Source organism: Seriola dumerili, unplaced genomic scaffold (genome assembly GCF_002260705.1).
Source record: "Seriola dumerili isolate Sdu_G_001 unplaced genomic scaffold, Sdu_1.0 BDQW01000822.1, whole genome shotgun sequence".
Taxonomy (NCBI): domain Eukaryota; kingdom Metazoa; phylum Chordata; class Actinopteri; order Carangiformes; family Carangidae; genus Seriola; species Seriola dumerili.
Genome location: NW_019175077.1, coordinates 360,268 through 371,677, shown reverse-complemented (window position 1 = coordinate 371,677; position 11,410 = coordinate 360,268). Strand labels below are relative to the sequence as shown.

The 11,410-nt window shown below is 40.5% G+C and overlaps 1 protein-coding gene across 1 annotated transcript in view; it reads right to left on the bottom strand.

The window, feature by feature from the left end:
* The window catches only part of myrip (myosin VIIA and Rab interacting protein), a 101,200-nt gene continuing 89,790 nt past the window's right edge, over window positions 1-11,410 (bottom strand). Inside the window, exons 8-17 of the mRNA XM_022766265.1 lie at window positions 10,593-10,761; window positions 9,583-10,109; window positions 8,304-8,453; window positions 7,325-8,104; window positions 6,959-7,021; window positions 2,342-2,533; window positions 2,073-2,234; window positions 1,752-1,835; window positions 1,431-1,534; window positions 1-181 (exon numbers count right to left, since the gene is read on the bottom strand). Coding sequence (XP_022621986.1) covers window positions 1-181; window positions 1,431-1,534; window positions 1,752-1,835; window positions 2,073-2,234; window positions 2,342-2,533; window positions 6,959-7,021; window positions 7,325-8,104; window positions 8,304-8,453; window positions 9,583-10,109; window positions 10,593-10,761 — 2,412 coding nt within the window. The remainder of the gene's footprint in view (window positions 182-1,430; window positions 1,535-1,751; window positions 1,836-2,072; window positions 2,235-2,341; window positions 2,534-6,958; window positions 7,022-7,324; window positions 8,105-8,303; window positions 8,454-9,582; window positions 10,110-10,592; window positions 10,762-11,410) is intronic.

The window sequence follows — 11,410 nt, the reverse complement described above, 5'->3', positions numbered from 1 at the left end:
TCACACAGGGCAGGTGTTGGTCCCTGCTCGGCTTTGAGCTGAAGGCGGACGCTGGGTCAAGGCACTGGATGAGAACGGCCCCCGTCCCTGGGGTTCTGAAGTGGCCCTGAGGGACTCGTTGTGCTGCCTGACTGTCACTATGGCCGAAACACTTTCACCTGCTGCTCTGGCTCCAACTTTTCTGAAATGCAAGATAGCCCAGCATTAAGAAAAAGCAGCATTTTAAAAAGAAATCTCCTGCAAAAAAAGCTTGGGTTGTCCAGAAAAAGAGAAACTATCAATCACATATGATCCAGAGGAACACAGCTGACTTATATCTCAAATGTCAGGACAGTTTTCCTGGCCATGAATTTAGAGCATGCTGTATGACGGACTGATAAAAAGGGCACTCTCAGCTGAAATCAATGATATCATTACATGTCTTGGTCACTGATTTTGCCCCATTGTCCGGCATGCTGTCTTTGTAGCCGTGAAGCCGCTGAAAAAGACACCCTGAATCAGAGCTTATTGTGTGGATGCTGGTGAAGAAAAAAATAAGACAAAAAGAAAATAAAAAAAGCCCCAACAGAAAAAGGCTTTCACTGACATGAAAAGGAACCGACTTCTTGTTGTCTGATAAAACAGCCTTATCCTCCTGTGCTGTGTGTGATTCCATTTGGCTGCGTTACATCTAATGGAGCTTTTCAGTTCCTTAGTCCCTTTCTAGCAGATGTATTCACTTTTGCATCCATTCAGCGGCCGATCTCTTCTTTTAGGACAAAGCGCAAAATGTGTGACGTGAACTAAAGGTGAATAAAAGTGTCCCCTCATCTCTGTCTCACTGTCCATCTCTAGCTGTTTCTCTTTCATGCACACACTCACACACTTAGAGAGCGGGTACAAGCCTGTTAAGCAGTGTTTGTGGTTAGGAGAGTATGGATCGATGCGGTGCACTGTATAACTCACTTTACTTTTGCTTAACCTGATGACTGGTAAGTATTAAGTAGTAGGTGGGTAGAATATCACAGCAGTACACACCTTCCACATCTTGGATCCTTACATCAACTACTGCGGAGTGAAACAGATGATTGTGTTTTCCCCAGTAATAATAATTGAAAAGTAATTATTGAAAATGTTAAGTAATCTTGTATTTGGTGTGAGTTTAGACTGCATCAACCCCTTAATTTTGCTTCAGTGCTGATAACTCTAATTATGCTAATATATTATTTTTTTTTATTTTGGTTTAAATTTAATACTCAGTGACAAGACACATAATAAACTATTCTTTTATTATAAACACTAAATTACAGTCTCATTTCACATCAATTTATTTCAATAAATATTTAGGTTTGGGGGCAGATTTGTCAAAGTGAAAATGATACTTATCCTCACTGTTTATTACATTTTATTTATTTCTGCTTATACATTTTTTTTTTATTTTGTGTGTGTACTTTATGGTTTTTCTGAACAGAGCAAAATAAACTTGTTGGGTACCTTTCAGTGGAGGTGCTGGAAGCTTTCTCCGTTGATGGCGTGATGAGTCCAGAGTCTCAGGCTGTAATCAGAGAATTTTGTGTTATACACTTAAAGCACATTTTAAAAAAAATCGCAAATCATCCTGATTACATAGCTATATATGCTTCTATATCTACTATTTTTTCTTGATTTTATATATATATATATATATATATATATATACATATTGGTATTAAGTGTACTGTATGCATGGCTGTGTGTGACAGTGTTAGGAAACTTGAAGGGCAGCGGGATACCTTGTATCTGGAGAAGCGATTGCAGACAGTCACATTCAACCCAGCTGTTTTCAGAGATGATATCCTGGCCTCAATGTTTGATATCTTCAAAAAAAAGAAAAAGATTTAATTCAACAAAGATTAATACAATGAATACAACATGATTCATGCAATACTTCTTGTAATCTTTATTTAGTTTTAGTCAGGAGATAGCGTGTAAAGATGCCCTAAAATCCCAGAATCTGAGCTGGAAGAACATTGCCCCCATATTTTGGGGCGCAAAGCCAACTTAAGATCAAAGCAGTTGCATATAAGGTCGAGAAGTGTGTTCTCCTTCAGTACCTGTAGTTCAGACTGCTGGACCTGAGCGGCTGCAGTGGCCACCTGGTCTTCCAGGAAGGCCAGCTCCGTGTCTGTGGTACCACTGCTAATACTGCGGGCACACTGCTCTAGGTCTCCCAGCGCCCCCTCAAGGCCGTAGACAGCACCGGCAGCAAGGTACACCTGCATGGAGAAGATGAGTTAGACTTTTAGTTCCCATTAAGATTGATTCACCAAGTCCTTTTACTATTGAGTAGAAATCCGTAGAGGGGTTAAAATATTGGACTTACATTCTCCTCCATCTTGGTCAGCCTCTGGTCCAGCCTGCGGTTCTCCGAGCTGCTGGAGATGGGAGAAGCGCTCATGGACTCAGACGGGGTGTAGCTCTCACCTCCGGCCTCACCAATCAGCTCCTCTGTAGCATTCAAAACCTTCAGCACCTCTGTAGTGATGCTGCAGAGAGAGGCCGCCGAGTACTTCTGCTTCATTTAAAAACACACACATACACACACGCAGTAGAACTGTCATTAGTCTACATGGTACATCCTGAGAACAGAGAAACCTTTTAAGAGACAAAGGCATTAATGTATGGGGAAACATTTGGGAGGCATGTACATAAAATCTATAAACACCACATTAACGACAAAACAAGGGTTTAATGTAGTGTAATGACATGAAATAATAATGAGGAAGGGGATGTAACAAATTACATTTATGCAATGATAATTTTGGGATATTATAAAATGATTAGAGTAGGAACAAACATTTGAAACTGAAGAGGAGCAAATAAACTTAATGTACCTTTACCGCTTAAAACATTTTGTGTTTTTTAACCCCGTGTTAACCCTGTGTGCTCAAGCTGCAAAGTTGTGTAAAAGAACATTGTGCAGGTGACACACACACACACACACACACACACATTATTGTCACACTTTTTCTGACGTCTAATCAAGTGTTTTGTGAACACGCACATCTGCACATGCTTGACCTGGAAGACAAATCAGACGGTGCAAAAAATGCTGTAGTGAGGAAGGAGGAGGAGCGAGGGAAACAACGAAGGGTCGAATCAGAGGAATGATTTATCTTTTGTTTTTCGGGCTTTGAACAGTTAAATGTCGCAGTGGACAGAATGTTTCTCATTACTTTGCAGCCCATTTCAAAAAGCGATGTACGATGATCTCTAGAATAGGAATTATGGTGCTTATGCAGCTAAAGAATCAGGAATTCAATCAGCTATAAATTTTAAACAGGGATCCATTGCCTGTCCATTATGGGCAAAAGCAAAAAATATATATAAGAACATGCTGATAAAAAATAATCAGTAAAAAATAAGGTCGTTAAATATCACAGGTCAGTTAATTAATTTGAGAAAATGCCACTAGAAAAATGAAAAACCACGTGAGTCATTGTCATTGTCAATGTTTTGATTAACTAGAGCAGCTTGTTCATCCAAATCCAAGATAGTTTCCAAATTCAGGCTGTCTGTGACAAATAATAATTCAGTGGTGGACATGACTTTTAAAGAAAGCTTCTGTTTTTTTCTGAATAGATGAAAACACAGAGCAAGAAAAGGAGAGGGCAGTAAAGAGAGACAGATGTAAATCAATAATGAATGAATCACTGGCTAAAGCTTTAATCTTGGGATCGGACGTGTATTGATCTCTCTCAGGCAGACAGACAGTGGGACAGTCTGTCTAAGCTGGTGACCAGAGAGGCAGGTAGGGATAAGTAAGAGATGAGGGGCATTGCTTTGGTAAAGACAAGATACAGAACTGGATGAGAAATTAAAAGGCTGAGGACCAAACCTCTTTTCTTTTGTCTAATCACCATTCGGTGATCTTAAGAGGAGCCCGAGCAGCAGAGATGGACGTTCTGAGATATTGACTTATTGGGTTGGTCAATGCAGAAATGGATGTTTGGTGAGAGTCTGTTCTTCTCATCCACTCCAAAGAACCGGTCCGTCACCATGCAGATCAAAATCAGATACATATATGTCTCAATGCTCTGAATGTACGATAAACTCAACTAAAAAAAATCTATTGTGGTTCCATATTAAGACAGAAATATAATGTATTGTACTTTTGTCAGCGTCTATACACCGATATTAATCAAAATAGATATTTGTGCTATGAGACAGTAAAATATAGGCCATGTATGAAATCACTTCCTTTGTCATGCAGCAATAATTTTTGCACCTTTCATGTAAAATGCAAGACCTTTAGGGGATTGTTTGCAGAAAGTAGTGTACATGCAATGTACTCTTTTTGCTTAACTGTGAGGAATTGGAGAACACTATATAGTGCATAAATCTGACACAATTATGCCCTTAAAATAAATGGAAAAATATACCACAAGATAGGGAAGCTACAGGGATAGGGAGCCAGTGATAAATACAATTTGAACGTTTTGTGTCCAACAATCCTGCTGCCCTCAAAATGGATCATTCAGTGTTGTGTGCAATATCACTTAACAACTTAACTTTACAACTACAACAAAATACATGCTGCCCTGTGGCGTACATACAGCTGTTAATAGTGGAAGCGGCTGAGATGTAGGAGTCTTAGATGGATGCAAACTTCTCCTGCTTCTATGAGTTCTGCAGTCTCCAGGTCTGCTGCCTCTGGAGCTCGGTGGTAAGATACTCCTCCCTGTTTTGACAGAGACTCGTTCTCTTTAGTCTCCGTTTTCAGCCCGGTAGAGAACTCACTGACCTTCTCCTCCTGACAGGCAATATGCTGCTCAGCATCCTGAGGTTCAACACCTCATTTACACTCTCACAGTCCTTCACGGTCTGATAGATTCAGTGTAAAGGTCATTGTTGTCTTTTGTCTGCTCATTTCTCTCATTTTAACTGCTGCGCCTAAGTACAAGAGGTTTTAGCGTAGCTGCAGACTCATACCTATCTATACAAATAATACAGTATGTATGTGTCAGTTCATTTACACACACACACACACATATATATATATATATATATATATGTATGTATATACATATACTGTATGTAATGAAAAAAATGTTTTCTTCAATTCACATCAAACTGAAGCATCTTGGCAAATTTCAAAAACCAGCAGAAATGGGTCCCACCACATGTGCCATTTGCATTGTAAAAGACAAGCATTACTCACAGCAGCTCTTATAATACGTCTGACTAATGACCAACATCACAACATCAACCCACACACATCAAATATAATAGTACAGGAGGTGAGCTCATAAGTTCATGCCCAAGTGTGTGTGTGAATGTGTGTGTGTGTGTGTGTGTGTGTGTGTGTGTGTGTGTGTGTGTGTGTGTGTGTGTGTGTGTGTGTGTGTGTTTCTTTGCTTGAGTTTGTGTGGGTTTAGACTTAGACTCATGAATTGAGTGGATTAACTATGTGAAAATATCAACACTGCTTTTAACCTAAGGGAATATAGGTTTGACATCTAGTTGATGAAGTGAGGGCAGTGTCTGATTTTTTGGATATTTACACTGTCCTCTAATACCACAATACATACTAACAACATTCAGTATGCAGCCTACTACATATACACTATACAGGCTTGTGTCATTAGGATACTAGGAATCAATGTACTTCAACAATTTAAAAAGGAAATAATGCAATGTGTTCGCCAGCAGACATCAATCAAACTGCAACTTTGGGATGCCACCGCCATTTCACATTCACAAAGAAAAAGCAGAAGCCTTAGTATTTCCGTATTTCCTTTGTACATTGCACTGCTGGACAATAGTGTAGATCAGCAGCACATTCAGGAATGGTTAGACAGGTTAGTACGCATACTGACATTCTTCTTTCATAGGTTGAGTAGGTTAATACTAGTTACAGTTACTGTTGCTACTTTGTAACGAACATACTACATTCCCAAACCTGCTCAGATTTAGTGTGTATCATAAAGCTGTGATATCGTTCATGTGTTAAAATGACTTCAATAGAACAGAACTAGAATTAAAGCAGATGTTGATGTTGACTTTGGGAGTTTCTGTATTTTTCTTTTTTTAGGGATTTTTTTTTTATATATATAAAAAAAAAATTATATAAAGGGTGTCATTTTCATTTCTTTGAAATATGGATGTCTCTTTTCACTGTGTAGTACATTTTAATTGTTATTGTTGGAACTTGTTTTGGTTAAACTTAAACTAAACTAAAACTGAATTTACTTACTTTCATCTAGGATGCTCATGCTCTGTGCATTTTAGGAAGTATTTTTAATTTACTTTACCCATTTTAACTCTGCCTGCCTTTGTTTCTTACATTTCACAGAACGCAACTACCAGCTAAGATGTTGAATTGGTTAAACCTGTAGATGAAGAAAGTGATAGCAACAGAGCAGAGGCAGTTTTTCCAGTCAAAAAGAGTAAAAAATTGCTTCTCACACAAAACACAACTGGGCCTGTGGCTCGGTTGCATTCTGACCTTTTGAGGTTTTTATTAATGGAATAATTAAATTTGCAGCTCTTCTTTGTCAGATGCCTTCCTGTATGATTCATGCAAAGCCGTGACTCTAGAAAATAGACTTTGCCATTTTACTTTAAAGGGGCTGAACTTTACCTTTCTGGATGTTGATGTGATACTGTCTACATTATTTGCATAAAGAAATACAGAAATATAACACCAGTACACAAAGTTAGACCATTATAAACACATGTACACAACCGTTATACAACCAGCATGCCTGGACATTTAAGTGAGAAGTAAATACATTACAGTGCATTTAGTGACAATGGATGTGTTGTCTGAATAGGTGTAAGATATTTACACATCTGTGCATGCATACATGCGTGTGTACATGTGTGTGCGCTGTATTTGTGCACTGAGGTTGGGTGGGGGTTTAATTACAGTAGTTTGTCCTCAAGCATCCTGCACATGATATCACAGGATGCCTTAGCTTTCTAGTCGATATCTCACCTGCTGTAAGAGAGAGGAGAGCAACTGAAGCCTCTGCTGTTGCTCCAAGTCACTCTGTCCCTCCTGACACACACACGCACACGCACACGCACACGCGCACGCACACGTGCACACACAGAAAAGACATAGGGCAGCAAAAAAGAAGAGAAGCACAAAGAGGGAAGACACAGGATGAGGGACAGCAGTGATTGTCACACAGATACATGGATACGGTGAGAAGATGAAGAGGGGGAAGTAAAGCAGAAAGGAAAAGAGATGTATCATAAGGCAGACAGACAGAAGGTACAGCTCTAGCAGTGCAGCGACAAAAGCAGAAGGCGAGCAGTGGACACAAATATACATGGTACTTTTTAAAAATCTCCTTACCTGGTTATCTGACAGCACCCCCTCCTGGGATGAAGGTGTAATAGCAGGTGAACTTGTGCTTGAGCCACTCCTCCTCCTCCCTCCTCCTCCTCCTCCTCCTCTCTGTGCGGCTTCCTTCTCCACATCTCTTTTATGCTGTCTCTTACTTTGTCTGTTTGGCTCTCTCTTGTCTCCTCTCGTTTGTTCCTGGTCATCTACTTTCTCTTCCAAACATTCCACTGCTTTCTCTAACCTCCTCTCCCTCACTCTCCCTTCCTCTCTCACAGAGAGACTCTTTATTAGTCTCTCACCTCTTTTCATCTCTTGTCCATTCACTTGTTCCACTGTTTCACTTGCTTTCTCTCTCAATCTGTCACTTGCTCTCTGCCTTTCTCTCTCCATGTCCTTCAGCCTCGTCTTCTCTCTCTGTCTGTCACTTTCTTTATCTGTCTGCTTGTCCACAGGCCACTTTGAGCACTCCTCTTCAGATGAGCTGCTGTCTTTGCTGTTGGCACGGTTGACCAGCTGGCTGAGTCTGGATCGTAGTTCCTCCTCCAGAGGGTCTCCGGGCCCTGAGCTGCTGGCCGAGAGCTGGGACTCCGGAGCTAGAGAGTGGGACTGCGGGGGGCTCAGGGACGCTGAATTCGGGGCCACCGTGTCCAAGTCTTCTGGCTCTGGTGTCATGGCATCTAATTTGAAGGCGTCTGGTGCAGCTGTGGCCGCTGGCATAGTGTCTGGTACTGGATGTTCCTCACTTAAACCCCTCTTCAGCAGGGCGTTGAGCAGAAAACCACTGTTCTCCTTGAATTAAGAGGGAGGAACATGAATGCAAAAATGCTAAAGACTACAGAGTTACTGAAGAGATTAGATTGGACTGCAAATACAAATACTGCCTCTAACTGGTAAAACAATGTTTTACAACCACACAGAACCTTTTTTCTCTGGCACAGTTTCAAGTCAAAAACATTATTAATAATCAACTATACTTGTGATAATTTACCTGCACTATGGGGTAGATGGACTGTGTGTGGCTCTGGCCTCCAAGCCTGCTTTGCTCTGTGGAGGACTCCCTCTTGCTTTTCCTGCGTCGCCGTGACCTCCTGACAGGATCGCTCTGTCTCTCCTCGGCCTCACTGCTGTCTCCCATCACCTGGGAACAGTGGTGGAAATGAACTGAGTACATTTGCTCAATGCTAATGTACTTAAACACACTTATGCGGTCGTTGTACTTTACTGGGGTATTTCCATTTGATGTTGCAATACTTCCACTCCACTACAGTTGTAGTTACTACCTAGTTCTCAGATTAAGAGTCTAGTTTGGGCTAAAGAGACATTTCCCTTTTCATTTAAATAATTGTCAGAGGCTAAAAGATTATCTCTTAGTTAATAGTTAATTCACAGAAAGAGCAAAGATTAGAAAAAATACACATCACAAATACAAAGTTGTGTAGCACAGTTTGCTTTTTCTTCTTTCCTGCCTCATTAAACTATTAAATTATCTTGTGGCCGCCTCCCAAAAAAATCTACCAAACTGTATATAAAGTAGATAAAACATACCACATTTTTACTATTATTACATATCATTGTTATCATTATAATTATCATCAATATCATTGCTATCATTACTACAGGAACCATTTTTCTGCAGTATGAGTATTTTTACTTTGTTACTTTAAGTTAATTTGCTAATAATAGTTCTTTATTTTCACTAAATATAATAATATTAATAATATATTAGTAATATTTTGAATGAAAGTAATATATATATATATATATATTATATATATTATTTATATTATTTTTAAGTTATATTTTTTGGCACTTTTGCCTTTATTTTTGATAGTACAGTGAGAGAGAGACAGGAGAGTCAAAGAGAGAGAGGGGGGATGACATACAGGAAAGGGCCATGGGTCAGACTTGAACCCAGGGCCACTGCAGATAGGACTAAGTCCATATGGTACGCCCTCTACCAGGTGAGCCACCGAGGGGCCCATATTGATATTTTTTTAAACAAAGGATGTGAACATTTCTTCTACTGCTGCCTATAAATTTATATGTTTTATTATTAACTTATGAAAAGTAGATATTGTATGGTCTACTTTTTCACATGCTTTTAATGTATTTATGTAGATATACTGTTTTTTCCATGACCAACCTGTGAGACACAATACGTCATATTTTCTGTGTAAATTCATCTTATCTACCAACATAAAAGACTATGTTTACACCAGACTTTGTATGGTAGACTAAGTAATGTTATACATTTAAAGACAAATCACCTTAGGGTTAAAGTTCACATCCAGTGCATCTGAATGGAGAGGATACGGAGAGCAGTTCTGCTGAAGGTGTTGGTGGTACAGGGGCTGGTGCTGAGGATGCAGGTGTGTTTCCGGTGGTCCTTTCTTCCTCAACAGGTTATGAGGTGTTTTGCGAGGACACGCGGACAACACTGACGAAGCCTCAGAGTCTGAGTTGAGAGTCTCTGTGTTTGTGTACTGGCCAGAGGATGGTGAGGTAATGGGCAGGTGCTGGGTGTACGTCCACTCCGGGTCGTGCTGTGAGTCCGTGTAGTAAGTCTCGTCGGACAATTTGCGCCGGAACTGTCTCAACGCCGAACCCCAGCCGCCTTCATTGTCCTCGTCAGAGTCGGATCCCATCTCGTCGTAAGCTGAGACGACGCCTGACTCCTTTTCCAACACACTGAACACAAGGCTCTTCCTCTTGGTGAGCAGGCTGGGCCGAGACAGCTGAGAACTGTGCAGAGCGATCCAGTTACCGTCTGGGCTCTGGAGCACTGAGGATGCACCTGGATGCACATGAGCAGACAGCAGCAGAAAGTCTTACAGTGTATCTCCACCTGTACTTTCTACAAGAGCCTTTGGGGATGCAAGAGTTTGACCCATTAGAGTAACAGGCTGAATGAAAAAGGGGGATGTTGGGTGAAGTATCACTTAAAAGTGCAATGTAAAACAAAGGCTAATTAGAATTGAATACATTGCTGAGAGACAGTAAATATGACCCAAACATAAAGGGAGACATGAATCATAATGTTGCATTAATCTTAATTCGTGTTCTGAAAATACAGCATCTAACATGAAAAAAAAAGAATAGATACATCTGTTTATACACAAGAGTGTAGTTAACTCATACATAACTCATACATCAAAGATACTATAAGTGGGTACAGAATATTGGCTGAATTGAATTCATTGAATTGACATTAGTGGCTGCAACAACTTTGGCAGCAAGAGAAGTCAAATGAAGTCTGCTTAGCCTTAGTGATATTTACTGGAGTTGTCTAGGCGATCAACACTCTTCCAGCTCGGTAGAGACGTGGCCTTGGCCTCCCTCTTCAGGGAAGCGTACTCTTGCAAGCCACCACCTGCTCCGGCGCCCTCCTCCTCTGGACCCTTCTCTGGGGAGTCGTCACTGGTGAGGGAGAACGCTGACCGAGACCGCTGCACACACACACACACAAACACACACACACACACACACACGCAGATAAATTTAATCAAACTGTTAGAATGAATGGTATGTTTGACAGCTCTGGAAATTTAAAGCTCAACAGACTTTCAGTCAAAGAAGCTCCAGACAGTGCAATACTGCAGTGTGCACAGTAGCCAGGAACAGATAAAGTAGATTTACATTTATTCAGTGGGCAGATGCTTTTATTTTTTAAGTATAATGGTAGTAGAGTGATAAAGTAATTACACGATGTAAAGGAAAAGACTACAACTGTGGCTGTGAGTCATAATTCTCAACAGCAGGTGGAGCTAGAAAACAACTAAATAACAAGCTGGACAAGGGAAGCGCTACAAATCTGTCTTCGTGCCTGTGCGTGTGTGTGTGTGCGTGCGTGCGTGTGTGTGCGTGTCTGTATAAGAGGGAGAGCTTCTGCCATTATGTCATTGGGATATCGAATGCAGGTGCAGTCCTATTGGTGAACAATCAGTGTATCTGAAGCAGATCTTGATTTAACATCAAAACAAAAAGCAGGATCTTGCAGGACACAGAAGAATAAGAGAAAAAAAAAAGTGATTATTATAATGGCTAGCATGCAACCACCCACAACTGTATTTACCATTACAGCAAGGATCAATGTTA